General features: G+C 39.9%; 1 protein-coding gene across 1 annotated transcript in view; it reads right to left on the reverse strand.

Moving 5' to 3' along the window:
• The window catches only part of ttc7a (tetratricopeptide repeat domain 7A), a 117679-nt gene that overhangs the window by 66272 nt on the left and 27519 nt on the right, over window positions 1-23888 (reverse strand). The window contains exons 10-15 of the mRNA XM_041789910.1: window positions 18303-18386; window positions 17483-17587; window positions 1599-1716; window positions 1132-1189; window positions 937-1009; window positions 696-856 (exon numbers count right to left, since the gene is read on the reverse strand). Coding sequence (XP_041645844.1) covers window positions 696-856; window positions 937-1009; window positions 1132-1189; window positions 1599-1716; window positions 17483-17587; window positions 18303-18386 — 599 coding nt within the window. The remainder of the gene's footprint in view (window positions 1-695; window positions 857-936; window positions 1010-1131; window positions 1190-1598; window positions 1717-17482; window positions 17588-18302; window positions 18387-23888) is intronic.

Consider the following 23888-nt stretch of genomic DNA (forward strand, 5'->3'; position numbering starts at 1 on the left):
TCTTCAGTGTATTCTGCGGAAAAATCTACAACTCCTGTGAAAACATCAGGGGTATCAGGTAGGGAAATGTAAGAATCATGTGACAGGTCATGCCCATAATGAGGTGATGTTTATTTCAACGTAGGAAGTGCTGCAATTACCCGTGGTCTCGTTTATAAAGATTTTTGTTATGTGAACTTATTGTGTATTTTTACAAACCCATCACTGCAATGGAAAAGCACTCTGAAATATGGTACATGTGTAACTCCCCAGATTTCACATGCAAAAAGCATGATTGATCTAGCTTATCCAGTTTCAAATCTATCGCCAATCAAAAATGAATATGCTAATCATAGTGCCGGCGCTACGCTGGGTCCTATAGGGTTAATCTATAAACAGAGAGTGGTTTAATCAAAATATGTGGCACTGACAGTATTGAATCTTGGCACTTTGACATCTTAAACTTAAGCGTCTCCAGCTTATACTAAAACTAGAACTACTGACTGGCAATAACATGCATCTTGGAGGTTTATAATTGCCGTATGACAGACGGCAGATTAATGGACAGGCAAACTGAAAACATAACACCTCTGGCCTAAGAAGTATAAAAGCGAAGAACAAATGTACAAAGTAAATCTGTTCAGTGACTGATAGACAGTGTCTGTGAGTATATGTCTGTGAGTGTGTGCATGACTGTGCATAAGTGAGGGATTTACTTGAAGTTTCCGGGGTGCTGACTGAGAGCGAGGTTGAGGGTGTCCAGTGCGTGGCGGTGGTGTTTCTGAGCGCTCAGCAGCAGCGTCAGCAGGTGGAGCGAGTGAACGTCGTCCCCTCGTAGAGACAGAGCCTCTTGCAGGGGCTCCAAAGCCGCTGACACCTGCCAGACACAGCTCAGGTCAAACTTTACGCCTGGAGAGTTTTCTGTTATTAAAAAGAAAGTCTTTCCCTTTAGTTTACCTGTCGTACGAGAGCCAGCTGCAGAGACAGGTACATGGCGATCTGAGCATCCTGAGGGTCTATTGAGTGAGCTCTGCACAGGTTAGAGAGAGAGGACGCCTGCTGGTTGATTTCACTTTAGCAAGAGACATACCATTTTAAAATAACAGTTTAAAGTCAAACTGATAGGAAACAGACACATGAAGTGAAACATACTTGTTTAAAGCTTGAAGTGCTCGTTTGTTGAATTCATCTCGATCAGCTTTCAGAGTGGCTACAAAGAGAGAAACAAATGTTTTCTTAGCAATGTGACAAGTTTTAGCAGTAATATTCAAGATGAATTCAAAACAAATAAAACAGCAAAGGTTTCACTTTTAGTCATATTTTAAAAAATGGAAAAAGGTGCTTTCTTTTCTTGACAAGAGATAAAAAATATAATTATCATTCTCTGAAGGAGACTGTTTGCAAATTTAGTATATAGAGTGGAAGCAAAGGGAGTAGCTGGCCTGATTTTGTCCCAAATTTTCATCAGGATTTTGTTTTGGATATTTCTAATCATACTCTTGTCTATAAATAAACCAGCAAACAGTATTCCCCCAGGTTAACTGATGCCTTTAAGCATTTTAGAGAGAAAATGCTGTGATTTTCTGGGAAGGATAATGTGACAGTTTTTGTGTTCTTACCCTCAGAGGCTTGCAGACTGCAGCTGAGTCCCAAAGCCAAGTAAGCTCTCGGTAAAAACTCTCCAGCTTCCTCACCCATCGACAGCACGCTCTGAGACAGAGCCTCAGCCTCCTCAAACTACACAGACAAACACAAAGAAACGTGGAAAGTTACTGTAAATTTTACTTAGACTTTAGACACTCAATGCACAGAAAAAATACTGCTAACATTATAACAGCTCAATCATTAATCTAGATTTATTATTATTATTATTATTCTACATCTCAAATGACCACAAATGATTGGTTTAAATGTCAACTTCTATTTAAAAGGTAGTCCAACTGTATAGTACATTAAATTTTGTTACTTTATGGTTGATTAACTCCCTCAGTAAACTTTGCAGTGACTTTATGGTCTCAATCCCTAGTTTCAAGTTTTCTATTATGGTTCCATTTAAAGTCAAACAGACCAGGAAATGAGGATGAATGACCTATGGTGACCTTAAAATCGGAGATGACCAAGGAGATGGCGCTTCTCTTTTTTATTGATCTAATGTTTTTAAGCATAGCCTAAATAGCAGCAGCTATCTTAGTAAACGTACAACACTTAAACCTACAAAGATGGAACATTTTAATATGGGACACTATGGAGATTGACTCTAGTGGTCACTAGAAGTACTGCAGTGGCACTACAGGACTTCACAGTGAGGTCAGGTCAGGTATGGGAGCACATGCTGGTTCTGCACTTTGCCACATTAGTCTTGGCCCTGTGCTGCTCCTGATGGCCATCGTCCAGGCCTGCGACAGGCCCATGCCCATCTCTCCAGGTATCCTCCTAGCTGACCCCTCCACAGTGCACATCCCAAGTATCTGGACCAGTCCATGGGTCCTGGGCACCCAGTATGCAGTGAGCTGTATCAAGCACGAGAAAGGGTGCCAGGTGCCAGCTGAGCCTTCTCATCCCCGCTCTGCTTAGCACGTAAGCATTCGATCGACAGTCTTGCCAGTGATACTCAAAATTGCACAGAAGAAAATTTGGCTCAAAGGAGTCCAGCTGGCATCTCTGGCCATCAGTCAAATAAGACCATGAGGACCAAGGACCAAAAGACTCTGACTTTCATCCAAATTCTCACATACGGTTAACGCCACACTATCTTGCTCAGCGAACTCATTGCCCTATGCGAGACTCCAAGTCTGTGGTTGATCTCAGCCTTGCAGCCAGGGGGTCAATTGATTGTGCTGCCAAGGTAGATGAACTTCCACACTTTCACCATTCACAAACACAGATTCAATGGCTGCATTAAAGACATCTTCAAATGCCTAAATCTTTGTTTTGACCCAGGAAACGTGTATTTCCAACGCTTCAGCCTCCTCATTCAGCAACTTAAGAAACCCCACAAGCACATCTACCGTCTCCACAAGGATCACAGCATCATCAGCAAAGATCTGAACATTGCCAAATCACACTCCAACTCTAACGGTCACTTATTTCTCATTTTTCTCCAGCTCCACCCTCTTCTACATATATGGTCACTTTTGGTTACTAATAGAGCCCAACAGTACTTACCCACTTTTTCTGGAGGTAAAAATTGCTTTTCAAATCGCCCACAAATATTTTGTAAAATCCCTATTAAACCACTGAATGCATGAAACAAGCTAAGCAGCTACCTGTATACTCATGACCATAAAAAATTCATTTAGCACAAAAATGGTCCAAAAACTGAGAGAGGCGAAGGTACAAGACTCCATACACATTTCTCTACGAGGCTTAAGGACCTACATGTCCCACAGTCCATTGCGATAAATTTTCTTTGCTGTTTGGGAAAGATTTTCAAGCTTCAAAACCATATAGGCAACTCTTATCTAGTTATCTTTATTGTAGCATTTATGTTTTAAATGATAATGTTGTAATGTATAGTTTGGGTTTATTTTGTTTTATACTGTGATGGCATGCAATGTCATCATTAACAACCAATCAGAGTCGCTGCTGTGACAGAAGTATTGTGGGCATTGTAGTTGTGTTAGATTAAGTCACAAAAAAACTTTTTTTTTCGTTAAAAAAAAAGTTAATCTATTATGAACTTTGTCTTGTACAGGAGCATATACCATTGTTTCACACTTAGGTGGCTCATGGAAAGTCTAACTTGGATATTTCTGATTATATTGCTGATAATAAAATCCTCTAAGGAGAAAATGAAAAGGAACCACACTGCTGAGCTCCATAAACGGGGTGTCAAAGGCCAAATGCCAGATTTAGAGCTACTTAAATCAGTAGTCCATAAACTAACAGGTTAGGTCAGGGTGGCTACAGCAGTGTCTCGTTCTCTTCTGTGGCTGTGAGCCGCTGCTCTGATAACATTCCCTGCAGCTTCCTCTTCTTCATGAAAGTGTGTGAGAGGAGGAAAATGTGTGTGTGAGGTGCAGCAGGAGATGGAGTCTTGATGTCTGAGCGAGCTGTGAGTTTAGTGCGAGGACAGTCAGAGTCGACTCAGCTGAAGGACGACGCAGAGTTTGATGAAGGACACACACTCACTCTCTCGCCCCCACACACACAGCAGACTGCAGGCGGCGTGTGTGGCCGAGCCAAGAAGAAAGTGTGTCAGAGTGTGTGAGGTATGACTGGTGGAGGGCAGGTGGGTAGGTGGGCGTGGGGGGAGTTATGTCTTTGACAGCAAGCCAACTGCTCTGACGCCCTCTTCCTCCTCCTCCTCCTCCTCCTCTCTCTCTGTGAATCCTCCGTTCAAAGCCTGCTCACACAATAGCAGCCATTTAAACACACACAGCTCGTCCATGCACATCTGAGGAGGATTAGGGTTTTTTTTTTTTCCTTGAATGGTGTGAAAGAAGAACTCGTTGCTGCTGTTGGGTGGAAACCTTGCATCTACAGAACGACTCTCCAGGAATTTAAAAAAAGCAGCTCGGCTTTCAGATGGTGCAGTTTGTAGTGGTGTGACAGGTCTGTGGAGGATTTCATGTTACCTCTGATCCCTCACTGCTCCACATGTACGGGAGAGTTATAAAAACATCAAATCCCAAGAGGAAACTGCAGAGGGTGTAAGGGCAGGGATAGGCCACAGAAAAGACAGAAAAGACATGCCCAGTAAACAGGCCCTCCCAGATCGTTAAAGAATATTGATGCACGCACCTTGGATCGGCATTGTTAGTGCTATTTGACTTTCATTCTCCTACAGTCAGCTTTAGAGATAACTGCAAATAGTTTGCTACATATCTTAGCATGGCTATACATGATGATAAGCAGCCTTGTGCAGGGATAAGACAATGCGAATGGAGAAACAGGTTTCTAATTGCCTTAAAATTCCTGTGAGGACGTTTTTATCTGGTTATGAAACAGACGTTCCTGTATGAGCTATAACATCAAACCAGACCATCATGAAGGAGATTACGCCTCTGAAGTTATTTAAATGTGTGCTGTTGCTGTCAGTGGACCGTGTCAGATGAGCAGATTATCACGCCGCAGGAACAAAGATTCACAGAGTGTGATACGTCTGACTGTTAAAGACAGATGGATTTTTTATATGGAAAAAACCCTTAAAACTGAACAGGGTTCATTAGCTGAGAAAAAAGATGTCCTTTTATGTCCACAGGGGGCGCTATGTATAAGCTTAATTGAAGAGGAACCAAACATTAAGAATAAAGCTGAATGTCATCAACATTGTCAGCCATTTTTTTTTCATGTATCCCAAAAATTTACAGGCAAATTTACAAGTTAAAATTATCTTTTTCACAATTTGGACTTAAAGTAAACAAACAAACAAAAAAAAAAGAATATATTTCACAACACTTAAGTTCAAATCTTAAATTTTGATTTCAGTCTTCATTTTCAACATAAAATGTTTCCTTTTTTTTAATTAAAAAAATATCTTTCAACTTTTTATTTTTTTTTAAACCGATATCTTTCTTCCTTTTTCTCTTTATTTGGGTAAACCTAATATTTAATGTAAGAACTTCTTTTGTTTTTTCCATATCTGACACATGTTGAATGAAATCTCAGAATTTTTGGTAGATTCTGAACATTTTCAAATCATGCGTTAAATTTAGATACAATTCATCAGATTTTTTTTTCACTGTATTCCAGGATTTTAATGTTGACACTGACATTTGGTTTAATTCTTTCAAACTTAGACACATTTTCTTAACTTCCATCCAAAGTCATTATATGACATTTAATAGCAAAGCAAGGGTTTCTGTTTTGAGGTCGTAAAGCACTTCATCAATACATGAGCTGCAAAGTGATTTAGCCTGCCCTGTTTAGGACAAACAGACCCTTTCACACTTATGGGGCTATGGGTTAATTTACTATTTAGTACTCAAGAGCTGTGGATGAAAAAAATAAAAGCAACACCTGCACTGCACACAAAACTGGGCTCCAGTAAGTTCAACTTTAAACTTTAACCTCCAAAGGGCTTTACTTTTTGCATTTGACATAATGTTAAAATTCATAAATTGTGCTACATTGAACATTAGATGGTTTTTATCCTACCAATGTTCATTCCTGTGCAAAAGTTTTAGGCATGTAGGGCACTCGGATCCATCACAGGGCCCAGTGTGCCATGGGCGGAAACAAGCTCGACACATGTTGACACACTGTTTGGAAGCCAAAGTCAAGTTCAACAGCATTTCTTTTGTCGGGGCTTTTTCTTCCCTGGAAATGTACGCAGAGTGGCAATCCCTACCACTCACCTATAAGGTACCCTACATCAGTGACCCCCCCCCCCCCGAAGAGAAGAAAAGTGACACACTGCTGCCAAAATGAACATAGATTTTAATTGTTTTACTGATAAAAACCCTTAGAAAGGCCTATGCATGCTTTTCTTAACAGAAGACCTTTGTGTAAACTACTTAATAACTGCTCTTTCACAGTTTTAGTCAATATTTGCAAATCTAATTTTTGCAGCCTCAGCAGTAAAGCCTTGTGCCCACCCTAAGATCTTTGGCATACCCCCTGGGGGACCCCAGGTTTGGAACCAATGCTCTAGACAATGCTCTCTCACCACATCCAACCTTGACTCCAACCTAGGTGTGGACTTAGTTATTTTTTAAACAGATTATTTTCCCATACTCCTGATAAAATGCAAGGATATCCAGACTAAGCAGTGTTGTGTCAATCCTCCTTCCTATCAGATGGTGCCCTCAGGCAACTTACTCGCCACGTCTACACCTTACTTCAACCTCAATTTTTCCCTAAAACCAGGCTAAAAGTTCTAGACTGTACTGTAATTTTCCACATTTAGACCTATATTTTTTTAAAATTTTCGATTAATGTAAAAAATATACCAGTCAATCAACTTATCCATATTCTTAATTATGCAAAACTATGCAGGCCTGTCAGCTTCCATATCATCAAAACTGAAACATAATAATTTAAAAATACCAAAGTACAGTGTGTTCTAACAAATACATAACTAATTAAGGCAAGCTTGTTGCATGTACCAAATTGTAAACATATTTATTTCTGCAGTATGGATAGATATTTTAATATGGGTGTCAATGGGACTTGTGGGTTTTTTTGCAGACAGCCTCAAGTGGACACTGGAGGAACTGCAGTCTTTTGCACTTTCACATTGACTTCTTGTATTAAACCACCGAGGCTGCTGCTGATTGTATCTGATAGATGAAATTTTAACTATATTTTAATCATGTCGGCTTCATTTTTATCTATTAAACTGAGTTTAGATTCACAACCATTATAGTAATTACAAAAAGCCACCGCCACATTCTGACAGTTCTCCTTAGTCTTGTTTTTTTTTTATTTTGATTTTTGACTTTGAGTGTTCTTGGCAATTCCCCTGTTTTTTTGTAATTATGATTTTATTAATGACATTTCAACAGCACTTCAAAATGCGATGTAGAAAACAGATCTTGAAATCTTCCCTCCCTTGTTCTTGGCCCTTACACTTCTCTGTACTTGTGTGCCGACACAATGATCAAAAATAACAATGTTGCTGGGTGGATTATGGTGCTGACTGTCCGGTGGGGCTGACGGTGGATAATGGTGGCCCATTTCTGTAATGCCCTGTGCGCTGCACTGTGGCCATACAGTCCCATTGTGATTAAGGCTGTAAGCTCCTTAGTGTCTCCGGCCTGCCATGATCTTCAGCCTCTGACAGATGTGCTCTATCCGCTCGTCCTGTTAGCTCCTCTCTCATAATCTCTGACCCTTTTCTCTCTCTCCCTCTGTTTGCCTCACCCTCACCCATTCATCCTCCCCTCCCTCCCTCCCCCTTCATGATGTCCCGCTCCCCCTCCTGATCGTGAGCTGCGGGACTTTTTCACTGAATCTGCCACGGTGACCTCAGTGTCAATCCTCGAACATTAGCGACACAGAGCGGCTGTGTTTCAGCCGACTTCACCTTTCAGTTTATCATCTTATGAGGAGGCAGCTCTGACTCTATGAAAGTGAACATGCATGGATTACTAGACTGATTTTACTGTGTCATAATGCAGATTGTTGCTTCTCTTTAGTGCCAGATGGATCTATGCCTGTAATCCTGTGAAATTCTAACCTTTTTTTGTTTGTGGCAGTTCAGCTTTTGGTCAATATTCTGTGGACATGGATGGATGGGTACATTAACTTCTAGGAAACCTTTTCCCTAGTGACCTCTTAAAGTAAATATTTAACACATTTTAACCTCTTTGATTAATCTCAGCAAGGTTTATAGTGCACAAACTCTATCAGGCATTGCTTGCTTTCTCTGCAGCTCTGTGCAATCAAAACAATCAGGATTTTTTTTATTTTTATATTGGTAACTGTTTGGTATCATAGTAACAAAAATAGAAGACCTAAAAACCAAAGTTTTCAATTACCAGAATTACAGAGAAACTCATGCACAGTCTAGATTGTGCACCATATCATATGCTAATGGGTTTTTGCAGGAGTTGTTGTACTATTTGATTGATTAATTCTTCTCATGCACACTTGTCTCATGAGAGATATGCTCCCACTAATGCTTCAGAGATGCAGTCACTTAATGCCAATCAAAGCCCTTTAGTTTAGCCCAAATCCTTACGCATATGAAGAGGAAATTCACTTTTTTTAATACAAAAGAGGTGCCACTAACACTGCGTCTAGACATTGCATTAGCAGAGATTTATATCAATTAGGCATTTAGATAAAAGATAATGATCCTCCATGCTTTTTGCAGACACACCTCAGTGAAACTTGAAAACGTTCTGATATCTGATAGCTCTGGCTGCACAGAGGTGGGATGTCTGCATCCAGACTGGATTGGTTGAATAGATGCAAAATTTACTGGCATGCTAAAGAGCATGTTGCCAGCAGACATGATCTGTATTTTTCCACAAGAAAACTAAAACCATGGTTTTTGTCATAAGTATTTATTTATGTCAGGGTTTCATTTGGTACCATTTTGCCTTTTAATGTCTTTAAAACAACAAAAAATGGAAAAAGGAAACTGGCTCTTAAACAGGAGCCAGTTCCCATCTGACACATAAGGAGTCAGCTCTTTGAAGCAGTTCATCCATGAACAACACATTGCAACGCTCATATAACTTTCATCTTCAGTTGAGCTGTCATTTCAATTTAACCAAGACTCCACAAGTTGTGTGCTAAATAGGGCAGTGCCTATAAAAATTATAAAGTAGATGTTTTTACCATTTGATGATTTTATGAATCAATCATGGGCAATAAAATTTGGATTTTTGTGACAAAATAATAAAATAAAAAAAAAAAAAAACGATTTAATGTCAAACTGAAACCCAAATTTCTACAAAGTAATGCCATTAAATTAAAAAATGCTATGTAAAAGTAAGTGATTGCATAAATATTCACCCTCTTTAAAGTGACTGACCCAAGTCCAGCCAACTTGTGCTAGCAGCCTCACAATTAGTGTAATGGGATCACCTGAGTAGAGTGAATGTGTCTTCATTGTAGTAAAAAGACACCTGAGTCTGGAAGGTCCAGTCACTGGTTGATCAGTATTCCTGGCTACCATTACATCATGAAGACAAAAGAACACTTCAAGCAACTCAGAGAAAAGGTTATTGGAAAGTATATAAGTCTGGGGAATGATACAAAAAAATCCAAGGTACTGAAAATCCTTCGGAGTTCAGTTAAATCCATCATCAAGAAATGGAAGGACTACGGCACGTGTAAATCTGCCTAGATCAGGCCGTCCTCACAAACTGAGTGACCGTGAAAGAAGGAGACTAGTAAGAGGGGCCACCAAGACAAAGTTTGCCAAAAGGCATGTAAGAATCACCATGGTCAAGTGGAAGAAAGTTCTTTGGTCTGATGAGACCAAAATGGCATTTTCTGGCAATCAGACATGCTGCTATGTTTGGCGGACACCAAACGCTGCACATCATCACAAACACATCACCTTCCCTGTGAAGCACGGTGGTGGCAGCATCATGCTGCGGGGATGATTCTCGGCCCTGGTGGGTATACAAGAATGTGGCACAGTATGGGCTGTGATTGCAGCCAATGGTGCATCTAATAAATACTGACTTGAAAGGGGTTGAATATTAATACAGTTACTTATTTCAAATTATATACTGATATTTAATTGACATTACTTTGTAAAAATCACTTTTCTCTTTTACATTAAGAAGTTTTTGTTTGTCATAAAAAGCCTTAGTATATGATTGCTATAAAAAGTCAATTAAACGGTAAAACATCCAAGGGGGTTCATACTATTTATAGGCACTGTATATCACTGTGTTCTGTAAAAGCATGTTGAGGAAAAAACGAGGGAGAAAAGCTGTAAAGAGGCACCACTAGCCTCTTAGCTTGTGGCTAATTGCCCTCTATCATTCTTATTGTCTGGAGGTGAGGTGTGTGCATATCTCCAAGCCTTAAAAGATGTTCTGATTTGCACCACCCTGTAATTTTGGTTTTCCTCCTTCCTGGACAGGAAGTCAGAGTCAGGCCCGCCCCTCCCTATACACAAACTACTCAGAGGGCACAGGGCCTCAAGACTGCTCTGATTCTGGTCAGGAATTAATTGACGTCATAGAACTTCCTCGCACAGATCGGCTGTTTTAAAATCAGATTGCGTGTGAAAACAAGGAAAGACAACATTTATTATAAGGTGATATAATAAAAGAAAGGCTACTGGTAATAACACTGAAGCAGAGACACCGTAAGAGAGAGAAAGAGGAGAAACGGATGAGCTGCTCTGTGTGTGTGTGCGTGTGTGTGTGTTTGTGTGTGTGTGTGTGGGTGGGTGGATGGGGGGGTGGGGTCACCTGGTTTTATTAGTTTTATTTTGAGGAGAAATCATTAAAACAGATAGCTTATAAAGTGGGATTATTGTTATGATGAAAATAATAAATCCACAGTGATGGCTATTATTTAAAAAAAAGATGGAAAATTAAAATATTACCTTTATTAATACAACAAAGAATATGATCATTAAAAGCAATGATCAGTTTTGTGCTTTTTTCAGATAAAAGTTAATTTTGTTGAAAGACAGGTTTGTGGTGCTTTTTTGGTTTGTTATCCTTGATGATGACTTAATTCTAACTAAGAATCATGACTTTTATTTGCAAATATCCCAGGCTAAGTTGCAATGACTTTAAACCATTATTATTGTAATAATATTTGTTTTGTTATTTCTGACAGTAGGTGATTAAGGTAATTCTGTATGAGCAATGTTAAGTGACTATGTTGGGGCAATGGTGATGGGGGGGGGCTCATACCAGAGTCTGCTTTGGGCCACACTTTGGCCAGGGGCGGCCCTGGGCAGAGTCACAGGGTAAAGAGGATGACTGTCGTGTGGGTATGGATGAAAAGGGCTGAAGGTTATACAGATAGTTAAAGATCTGAAAGTAACAGAAGTAATCAGATAATTGTTTGATAAGTAACGCTAATGTGTTTACTGAAGCTGTCAACAGTAATGCCTTAGATCACTGCATTACAGACTGTAATCCATTTACAGTAATACACTTACTCCTGACACAGTATGGCCGTTACAGTTTATGGAGTTGTGGCTCTGATGTCTCAGGATATCTGTGGTGCAGTAGGTAGAGTCATTGGAACGTGGGGGGTTCAATCCCCAGCTGCCACAGTCACATGCCGACGTGTCCTTGGGCAAGACACTTAACCCCAATTTACTTCCACTGCTGCATCAGTGGCATGTAAATGTGTATGGATGCATTTGAATGGGATAAGCTCATACTGATGGCCAGTCTCCATCGCAACTTTTGCCATCAGTGTATGAATGTGGAGTTAATGGGATGTGAATAGGTTTGAGTTGTCAGGTGCCTAGAAATGCCCTAGAGAACCTCAAGTAGATAAAAATGCCATTTAAAAGCAAGGATTGTTGTCCTTTAAATTCTTGTCAGAAGTGCCTTTTTAAACAAACTTTTCTGACTGTACTTGCATTTTTTATGTATCTGATGTCTTTTGAACACATATTATTTCTCTGCCTTTAACTTTATGATTTTATATGCTGCCTGTTTTGTTTTGCTGCTTTTTTGACACTGAGTTTTTGTGAGTGTAGTAACACCAATGACTAGTTCATCCCTTCATAGATTTCTTATTCAACTCTTTAAAATGGGTCAAACCATGCTGTAATATAGTCACCGTAAGGTCCCCAGCCATGCTCACAGCACTGTGGCTTTACTGTACAGCAGTGCTTTGAGCTAAAATGCTAACATCATTATGCGAACATGAGGATGTTCGGCAGGTGTGTTCACTTTGTTTGTCCCTTCTTAGAGTTACAAAACCAGAAATGACCATATTCAGACAAGGGGGTGGAAATTCATTTGTTTTCAGGCTGACAGGAAGCAACTCATGAATCCTAGGTAAGCCTACCTTAACGCTTCCCTGCTTTCTTGTCCCTTAATGAACCATGAGCCAAACTGGGGTGAGTCTGAGCTCAAGTCCAGTACATTTGACCAGCATGAGTGCATACTACCATGCTTGGGCACCGAACACTTCCCTGATCCGGCACAGAAGGACAAGGCGGGCCAAAGCAGGCCACGAATGCAAATAAAGGAGTATGAACATGGGAATGTGACATAACGCGATGCTGACCAGACATATAGCAAGATGCTTTGGGGAAAGAGTGACAATTTCGGACAATACTGATTTGTAAGTAAGTAAGCAAGTAAAGTTAATATGTATAGCACTTTTCACAGACAGCAGTCACAAAGTGCTTTACATATATCTCCAAATAGTACAGAATCCTTTAAAAAATTCCTGGATCCAAACAGCGATCCGGATCACTCCCAAAATCTAATCAGTTCTTCCTTATGCCATTTCTGACATTTCCTGAAAATTTCTTCAAAATCCGTCCATGACTTTTTGAGTTATGTTGCTAACAAACCAACTAACTAACAAACTAACAAACTAACAAACCCTGCCGACCACATGACCTCCTTGGTGGAGGTAAAAAATACAGAGAATAAAAGTGATGACAATGAAATCACCACATGACTGCTGTAGTCATAACAACAATAGTACAGCATGAAGATATGAGTAATATCATTAGGAACACACAATACAAACAGTTCACATTACAATAAAGAAAGATCAGTTAACCAAAGGCCTGTCTAAACAGGTGAGTCTTTACCTGACTTTTAAAGTAACTTACAGAGTTTGCCAAGCACAAAGACAGGGGCAGCTCATTCCACATTTTGGGGCGATGGCTTGAAAAGCTCTATCACCCTGAGTCTTTAGGTGAGTGCGTGGGACAGAGAGATATTCTTATGTGTTTGATCTAAGGGGGGGTGGGATGTCTGGTAGGGGTGGATGACTTCTGATAAATAATCTGGAGCTTGACCATGCAAAGATCTGTAGGTGAGTGTGAGGATTTTGAACTTGATTCTGGAAGTAACGAGGAGCCAGTGAAGGGATCTGACTACAGGAGTGATGTGGGAGAATTTGTTTGACCTTGTTAATACTCTGGCAGCTTACGGACTGACTGGAGGCGATTTAGTGTGGTGGTGTTGAGAGTGGTGAAGAGTGAATTACAATAATCAATCTGTGATGAAATGAAAGGTGTATGAGCATTTCAAGTTCAGCAGGAGATCAAGTGATCTGACTTTATTAATATTTCTAAGATGGAAAAATTATGATTTTGTTAGCTGTTTGATGTGATTGTCGAATGAAAACAGTTTTGAAGACTTGGGCAAACAGCATTTGAGAGGCAACGCAGGTTCTGCAGGATTAGGGGGACAAACTTGTCGTGTGCAACAACTAAAACCTCAGTTTTATCATCATTGAGCTTTAAGTAATTTTCAGCCATTCAGAGCTTTATAAAATGTACACACTCAAGCAGGCTGGACAGCTTTGAGGCTTCACTGGACTTGAATGTGAAAATGAGTTGTTGTCATCTGCATATAGATGGTATTTTATGTTAAAACTCTGTATAATTTTTCCAAGGGGCAGCAGAAAAAGAGAGAAGAGCAAGGGCCCCAGGACAGAGCCCTGTGGCCCCCCACAGGACAATGGAGAGGACTCAGAGACACAATCAAATTGTAATAGTCATTTTTCCCAGCTATTATTAACTATTTGTTATCAAAGCAGATAAGAAGGTTAAAATTGATTCAATAAAGGATTTAAATGAGGTATGCTGAACAATCTTTATGGTAAAAAGTAATATCTTCTAAGGATGCCAGGCAGCAGCTGCATTCTCAGCAAACACAGCCCCAGTAAGAGAGGGTGATAGAGACAGCAGGACTTTTTAAGACAAATGGAGAGAGAACTATGTAGTTTGGTCTGACACGATTTTAACAAGTTCCAAAAACTTTATCAGAGCTGAAAAGTTTATCCAACCATGCCTCTGGCCTTAATGGAGCCTAGTCCTGTCCATATATCTGACCAGTTTCTTGCAAAGTCAAGTCTTAAAAAATGTAAGAGGTTTTTGCGTTGTAAAACAAAGCTTCTGCCCTTGCTTGAGCCATAAAGTGCTGCTCTCTGGATAAAAAACACTCATCCTCCATGCCTAATCTCCCAACTGATGTAACCAGTCATTATTATCAAATTATAATGCCAAATTAATATGAAGTAAATTTATTTTCTTATGATTCAACTTAATGTCAACAAGACGTGACACTGTGGCCTTGACTCAAAATTTGACTATAATTTACTAAATGAACACCATGCTTTGTTGTAGAAGACTTGAAACTAGAGATCGAAACCATAAACTCTCTAAAAAAAGTTTACTGGGGAATAAAAATCAACTGAGAAGTAGAAACATTTTATCAAACTGCTTTTTACAGTGGTTGTGCTAGTGTGGTAAACAGAAAGTACATATTAAGGCTTATTCATGCTCTATGCAGGCAGGTGCAGGTGCCTGTATCCTGTGTTCATTTTTGTCCTTTTTCCTGCATGTTTTCTTGGAGCATACTGATACGGATTAAAGGTAGCATGTCTGCTGGAAATCAAGGGGGCAGCGTTGAGCAACGCAGCCAAAAAATTAATGTCAGGGCAGCAAAACACAGTAAAAAGAATAACTTGGTAAACTCTGAAATGTTTAAGCAGCGCCACTATTGAATTGTCTGAGAGCCGCAAAGCATTGTGGACCAGTCTGTTCCTGTTGCACGCTTAAAAATTCTGGCAGTCTAGGCTACATCCAGGGATCTCTCACACACACCAATCTGCAAACAATAAATTGGGAAATTACTACATACTCTACGTGATGTCACATTTATAACAGTATGAATAGTGTGCCTCTGTCTCCGTATCTGCAGACAGCCAGAGAGAATGCGTTTACCTCAATAAAGTCCTGGAGCAACAATACATGTAAAACAATATATAAAAGGGCCACTTGTGTAAAGATGAAAAAATAGAGTCTGATTAAGTCAAATATAGTCAAAGCAGAGAGAAATTTGTCTTTCTTGGTTTGATTCATTCAGAAGATTTCCATAGAGGTGAATACTAGAATTTGCAGCCCAACAAGAAAGAGGAAAAAACAACACCATAGTTTCCTGTTGCAACAGTAAATATGTTCAAATGCATGATTTTAAACATCCAATGTCACATGAGTGTGGATGCAAACACCCGCTGTTTTTCTACTGTATCTATTCTCCAGATAAAGGAATAATCATAGCAGTACAGACAGGAGAACAGCTCCACCTACAGGATGTAATCAGCATTAAATATAAAAATATCACAGCAACAAGTCCCTCTGCAAAATGTGGAGCAAAGTGATCAGAGCAGGAGCTCTGAAAGTCATTTTGAGGTCTGTGTACACTTCAGGCTCATGGGCCCCTCTCTTGTGTGCACAGCTAAAGTAGAATCTACCTATAAGGCATTCTAAAAACAACACATGTTGACCTAAGAGTTGTGAACAGTGATCATGATAATAACAGACTAGCTGGACAATAAAGGGAGGGTCAGGGTTAATTAGAATTTAAGGTCCTTGGAAATAGCTAAAGTGACAATGTGGGGACAGAGCAGATCTTATATGGAAGGAAAGCTTGTTCTTTAACTTTGGAACAGCCACCACAAATGCTTGATCTCCTCTGTTTTTATATTATGATCCCTAAACTTTCAAGAGCAGCTGGTTAGTTGACCTGCCTGTTCTGGCTGGAGTTTAGCAGTGCAGGTAGTCAACAAGACAAGATGGCGCTAATCCATTTAAAACCTTTAAAACCTAAACAATCAATGCCATTTGAGAAGTGGGAAGCTACAGGTGTGGTTACATTGTACTGCTGCCTTTGAAGAGATTAGTTTGGATGAAGCTAGTGTAAGTTACACCAGAAATGGGCAACCTTTTTATCAAGGAAGTTCAAGGAACTGCACTGAAAACTTTTCTTGGCAGAAAAGATGTTCTGCTCTTCCCCCAACCAGCTTCAGCATGAGTTTGATTCACCAACGGGCTCTATAGTTGGTAAACTGACAGCCCCTGCATGTCATGCTTACAAGTTACTGTTTGTAGTATAATTAACCCATTTAGACCTAAGCTGTACTGTATGTAAAGCTTGTCTTCATGAAAACATTCTAACGCAGAAAATGTAGCTTACGTAGCTCTGTTAGCTGTTTAGGCTACGTAAATAAAGCTATAAAGCTATGTAGGCTATGTAAGCTACTTAGATAAAGGGCTATGTTGCTGACAGAGTTATGTAGCTTCTTAGCTATGTAGCTCTGTTAGCTATTAGATAAAAGAGCTACAGAGCAAACAGAACTTTGTAGCTTCTTTTGCAATGAAGTTCTATCATTTGCATAAGCTATGTAGATAAAGGAGCTGCACAGTTAACATGGCTACATAGCTAATGGCGCTAAAGCTAAACTCACAAAGCAGTTATGTAAGCTACATCTCTGCATTATCTGTGTAGCTAAGTTATCTTTAGCTACATTTGCTAAAGACTCACATAACATAGCTATAGATAATGTAGCTGTGTAGCTATTATAGCTAAAGCTAAGATCACAAAGGATCTATGTAAGCTAATAGGTGCGTTATCTATGCAGCTATGTTAGCTTTAGCTATGTTTGCTAAATCTCACGTTGCTAAGACTAACTTAGCTATACTGGCATATTTAGTAATGTTATTTCATAGCTAGCATTGCAATGGTAGCTTTACAAGCAAAAGCAAGCCACCAGTCATGTAACTACTTCTAAAGCAGGTCCATACATAACTGAATCCTGGATTAGACCTCTGACCTCTGTTTTATTTATGAAATGTTTCTTAGTCCGTGATGTTTGCAATGTTATTTCATGAATGGAACTGCCAGACTTTGTTTCTGAATGACGTTGAATGTAGTAAATATATATAACTCCAGTCACCCTCCAAGAATGTTTTGCTGGTTCTTTCCCTTCCCAAGCACTTTGCATGAGCTGTTGCCAGGATGGATGTGAAATAAATCCCATATGATGGATGTATGAAACTGTCTATCTTATTTTCATTTAGATTAAAGAAATTCACTTCCTTCTAGGCCTAAATATCTGAGTATGATTGATGTGTGTGTGTATTCACCCATTGCAGCTGACCAATGCAGACTTTAGCAGCCAATAGGGGCAACGAGGGGTCCTCTGGTCTCATCCTGCTGCATTCTTTAAATACAGACACTGCACCGACACCCTGTAAGACACACACACACACTAATGAAACGGAATCACATTTGAGCGAGTGAATCAAACACACATCATCTGTCCTTACACAGCCCTAACAGACCCATTTAGACACGCAGTCACTTAATACATGTAGGCCAATCATTAATGGACCACGCGCACGCTCTCTCTCGCACACAGTCAGCTGGCCCTAAATAGAAGCGGACGTGATGTCGCTGAGGCGGCCCCCTTCTCCTTCTACGGAGCAGCAGACTATTTCAGGAGCTCTCCATTGATTTGCAGTGTCACTTTATCCCGCAGCGAAGATCAATGTCTGACTCACACAGATGAGAACATAAGCTTTTTCAGCGTCTGTTGAGGATTCCCATTTTGTAAAAGAAATCAATAACATTTCACTTTATTTGTCGGCATATGAAAGCATTTCTGTGTGTAGTAATGATTATTTTATTGGTGCTGCATGATGGAAAGCACATCATGCCACTGATAGAGAAATCAAACAGCTCTTTAATTCACTAGAGAGCATTTAAACAGTCCAAATAAAGATGCAAAACTTATTTGTCAATGCTATTTGTTGCACGTCTGGACACCAGGGTGTGTGGGGTTTGCCGCAGTGAAACATGACAGAAGTATAGCTGCAGATGATGAATGTCTCCTTTGGGTGTGCCTTAGTGTGTCATGGTGTCAGCGTGTGCGTGTGGCTGGTATTGAAGGAGAAATGAGCTCACCTTCCCAGCCGCCATGAGTGACAGGCCCAGCTGGTGCCAGAGGTGGAACTCGTTGAAAGAAAACTTCATGGCTCGTTCCAGACACTGCAGATACACAGAAATAATTTAAAGATCAGATTCATGCAGATGTGATGGTACAGGTACAGGTGAGGTGGACATAGACTGTGCACTACAACTTCTTCAGACACTAAAGAGATTATTTCTCATACATTTGTGGTCAAAATGACTTAAAGACTGCAAAAGCTTTGCATTGGTTCTAGTAGGCGTGTTTACCCTGCAGCAGCAGTGAGACAGGCAGTAATGTCTGCAACATAATCATCAATGGATCAAAGTGTGTCCACCAAAAGTTGTTTTTTATCACTGGCAGGCTCAGATTGTCATTCTAAGTGTCTGACAACTTTATAGAGAGGATCTACCAGAAATATACCAACATAATTTTTATGTATTAATCTTTTAGACCCCAAGTTATGTAAAATTGGTTGCAGTTTTATTAACTTTGCATTTATCATTCACTTTAATTGGGCTTGTTGTAATGTTGGAGCATTAAAAAACTGCTCTCTAATGCTGTTGGCTGTAGTAAACTGATTCCAGAACTTTCTTTATCTTTCAGTCATTTAGGCCGAGTCCACATGTAGGTGAAAATTTTAGAAAATGGTGGATCTCCTCCTCTGTTTTCAGCTGACCGCCAAGGTCAGCCCTACACATGGATCTGTATGCATCTGACTGACTGACTGACTGACTCCACTTCCAGAGCCATACATACAGACTTGCACTAAGGGTGAGGTTTGATTCTACCGAAAGCTGTTGGTATAGGGCACTTCCACTGTGGTGATTACCTCAGAAAAAGCTTAACGTTTTAGTTAAACGGTTAAAATCAGAACTGGACCACGTTTCTGAAATAAAGAATAAAAACAACCCTTAAAGCTTTTCATGTTGTGAAAGGTGTTCTCACTCTTCTGCTGACCTGCTTCGGCATGACTATGTGATAGTTACAGGGAAAGGGTCACTTCTTGTGTGAATTCTTGTACACAATGCCTGCTAGTGGAGTGATTAGCTCGGACTTAGCCACAGCGGCAGTTTGGTCAGAACTGGACAATGTCTCTTTATTAAAACAAGAGCAGGGAGCAACACTGAAAGCTTTCTGTGACAGAAACAATATTTTTGCTCTTCTCCCTCTCTGTTTCGATGTGGGTATATGATCATAATGGTTACAGTTTTCCGGTGTATCCAAGGGCTGCTGTGGCATAGCCATTAGTCTGGATGTAGCTGCGGGAAAGTGAAAGTTTATTCTGAACTGGAGTACATTTGTTTATAAAACAAGCACACAGAGTCACACCAGAAGCTTGTCTTGGTCCATAAGTTGTTTTGCACGTCTCTCAAGTGGCCTTGACATCAATTTTACATGAAGCTCCGCCATTAACAATCTAAGGCAGCAATGACATACATAAGAGAAGTGCATGTGCACTGTGTCGTTTGTCGCTCTGAAAGCCCATCATGAATGTGACAGACAGAACATTCCTCCAGTCACCTTCTGAAGATTTTCTGAAAAGCCTTGCCCTTCCCAAATGCTTTCTATAGCATTCCCAGATGATTGTAAAATATTCAGTTTGTCTTGGGGTCAGGTTAGCTGTTTCCTGCAGACAGGGATGTTTGTTTCACACTTTAAGGGTCCTTCAGTTCTCAACCTACAGACATTAGGGACAGCATAATTACACACATCAAAACAAATCGCTCTGCCAGAACACACAATTCAGTTTGGCATTACAACAGGCTTCCCAGATAATTCCGGTCAGTCATTTACTAAAACTGGTCTAAAATGAGACAAGACCAGACTAAAACTAGACTAGAAATTTGAAGTGTGGTAATAATTGTAATGTCACTAAAACAAGCATTTTAATCTGAAGACTGACTAAAAACAAATTTTCTAATAGATGTCTGTTACCACTGAAACCAACTTTCTAAACTCCCTGGAGAGAGTTTTCCAAAAAGTATGTTTTTCAGTGACTGAAAACAGTTTGTTTTCAAAAATACTTACGTTTGGACAAGAGTGTATATCCCATTATATTCTAAAAGGGACTTGGTTCAAAGTACTTGAAATCCCTAACCTTGCAAAGCAGATGGATTTGCCCGTTTCTCACTGGTGAATCCATTTTGCAAAGCTCCCATCTGAACATTTTTGGTCCAATTAGAAAGCAACAGGACCAATCAACATCAAGGGGCAGTACTGTCGGTGTGGCAGAGTCGTGATGTAAGCAAGCAGAGACAAGAGGCCGGTGCAATTATGGCGGAAGAGTTTAGCGTGGATGCTGCTATAGTGTAAGTCGTGCACTAACACGTCTACAGTCGCCATGGTTCGCGTTATGCAGTTCTCTATGGAGTTTACTCCTTGGTAGCGATGCACCTTGGTAGCGATGCACCTTGGTAACGGCTACGTCACGTGTTTTGTTGCTCTGATTGGCCCGTAAAAATGTGACAGACAGAATGTTCATCCAATAACCATCTTAGTTTTTGTTAAAGGCTACCCTTTCCCAAACACTGTCTATGGGACGTTTACCAGCTGGATGTGTGAAACACTTGTTATGAAATCCCTCCAAAGGTCAGAAAAGCCAGGGTTAGTAACTGTACAGTTATTTACTGCCATAATGCACAATGCTAACCCCCCCAGAGGTTAACAAGGACAGCAAATAGATCACATGGATTGCATCTCAGTGGAGCAGTGCAGCTTGGCAGTTTTTCTTGTGGAGATAAAGTGTTGCTATGTCGGGTTATACTACAATAAAACCAGCTGTAACCACATTCATTAAAGGCAAGTAGACATGCAAGCTAATGTTGCTAGCGCTGCTAACATAAGCCACACTCTGCAAACCAGTGACACTGTGACCCTAAATAGTGATGAATTTTGGCTGCTTCTGAGTGTTTTAGTGACTTCCCACTGGTCAATAATATGTAATTATAATTTGCAGGGTTTCAATTTAGCTGCCTAGGAACAAGCCAAGTCATCCTTAAACACCCCCATTTAAAAGCTGCTAAACTGAAAGCCCCCTCCACTGTTCCACGTTTCTACTTCAATGGTTTTCAAACTATTTTTGCCCAAGGCACACCAAAAAGCAAGCTGATGTCTCAAGGCACACCATATCAATGTCCTTGCAAAATAGCCTCTTTAGCATGTGTAGCAAGTAGCAACATGTCCCAGTCCCAACTGCATGCAATGTGAGCAAGTGCCAGCTACATCAGTTTGATTACAGTTTCCTTTTGTAGCATCCTGACACTCTGCAAGTGATGCACTGCAGCTCCCCAGGTTTATCCCCACTCACCCTGTTCCTATTTTCTCTCTGTCGCTCCTATTAAGATAGACAAGTTACAAGGGAAGAGGTTGCACAAAGGATAACAAGGCACCAGGAGTGTTCCACCAGAGTATACTCTTAATTTTGTTCCACTTTTCTCACTCCTGAAACTTGTAAGCTTGTTTTAAAAAGAGGAGTGTGTTGCATGGATATTCTCCAAACCCATTTATGAATTTTTATGGTATGACTTGTGCTAACATGGAGATAAAACTATGTGGCTCACAGCTGTTGGAGGCACCATACCTGCGATTTTCTAAGTAAAAGCATGAGATGTCATATTTTTGCATGTAAATTTACATTTGAATATTTAACAGATGGACAGTGAGCATGCAATGCTATATGATGCAATGCAATGTGTAACGCTTGCATGCAGTAAGGACATTGGTTATAGTCTCTTTAGTTGTTGCATAGTTGTAGTACTTATTTAAAGTCAGATGAATTTTCAAGGCACACCTAGACTTGTCTCAAGGCACACCATTTTAGAACCACTGTTCTACTTTAAGTTGACCATCAGCCCTCCGCAGGGCTGGTTTTTGCTATACGTGGACTATGCAAATGCACAGGGCCCTACAAGCCAATAGGAGGCCCCAAAGCTGAATGTTCAGCCTTATCTATGGAGAATTTAACCCTTACTTTACATGCTTAAAAATAAAAGCAGGATATAAGAATAAAATAAGGTGCAGTTATAAGCTGTTGCCAGTGTTTTTGAGGCAAAACTAAGTCAAAATTGTTGAACTCCACCATCATGCAGTGAGTGAGGTTTGCCGACAGGTAGGATGGGAATGACCGGGTCAATGTACTTTCTGGCAGATCAATTTCCTGTTTGAAATGAACAAGAAAAAAATGGCCAATTTCTTGTTTTTTCATTTTTGTCAAAAAAATAGTCTGGTTTTTGTTCTCAGCTAGCCTCAGAAGAATGCTAGTTAGTGAGTGACATTAGCTGTGTTCTTGATTTTGAAGTAAACAATTTCTAAAAACACTCGATATGTGTTTTATTATTGACATACAGAGGATTTTTGTTTTCCTTGTTATTTGCTTGAGTGGCTCAACTTAAGATGTTTCCTTTTAATAGGAGAGGTTATCATGCATATCATACATATCATGTATCATTAGCATGTTCATGGATCATCTACTGGATTCGGAATCTCTATTTTGGCAAACTAGAGGCCTCCAAACAGCATTTTGCATAGGGCCCCCACAAAGCTAGAAACGGCCCTGGCCCTCCATCACTTCTTCTCTCCACAAAGATGTGACTGATATTTGTACGGAGCGCGCTCAGCCAGCTGTTGTCAGTCACAGTAAGCTGAGTAAAGCTGGAAAAAGGTCTGAATAAAGTTTTGATTGAATAATGTGCACTTGTTGGAACAGCTGCTGACTTTTTAACATGCAGACAAAGAGTTCCTGCTGCTCAGAGCTCAAAATATCAGACAGTGGAGCATACTGTGTGGACTCTACAGCTAATTCTATTAAATACTAAACTAAAATCATGACTGAATAAAGCTTAGTCTTAAAAACATTATAATAAAACAAGAAAATTTTGCAGACATGAAATGGACACTAAAAGGACTCCTAATATAACCCCTTTGACCCCTGTAACATGCTAAATGTGTCCTTCCATGTTAGAAACAAATTTAACCCCTGCTAAGAGAGTAAATGTGTAGAGCTGAGACTAAACACGAAGACTGTCAAAAAACACATTGACTCGAATCTGACCATTAGACCCATACGATACGATACGATACGATACAATACAATATAATATGATACAATACGATACGATACACTTTATTGTCCTCTTGGGGAAATTTGTCTTGGACTCCAAGTGCTGCACACATTCTTGCAAAGAAAAAAATGTATGCAATCAATATTTAAATCAGTAGTTGATCATGGTTATATTCTTTACTTCTTTACATAAATGCCACATCATCCTTGCTGAAAATGCTGGACTCAGTGTAAAATGTCACCCTGTGATTTGTCTTGAGTTTTTGCACACGTCACTGTGTCTTGTGCAGTGCCATGAAAAGTATTTGCCTCCTGTCTGATTCCTGATGTTTTTGCATATTTATCACACTTAAATGTTTCGGATCATCAAACCAATTTTCATATTTCACAAAGACAACCCAAGTAAATACGAAATGCAGTGTCTGAATGATTTTTTGATTTTTTAAGGGGAGAAAAAAATCCAAACCTATCTGGTCCTGTGTGAAAAAGTAATTGCCCCCCCCCCTTGTTAAATCATGAG

Source organism: Cheilinus undulatus, linkage group 6 (genome assembly GCF_018320785.1).
Source record: "Cheilinus undulatus linkage group 6, ASM1832078v1, whole genome shotgun sequence".
In the NCBI taxonomy this organism is placed as follows: Eukaryota; Metazoa; Chordata; class Actinopteri; order Labriformes; family Labridae; genus Cheilinus; species Cheilinus undulatus.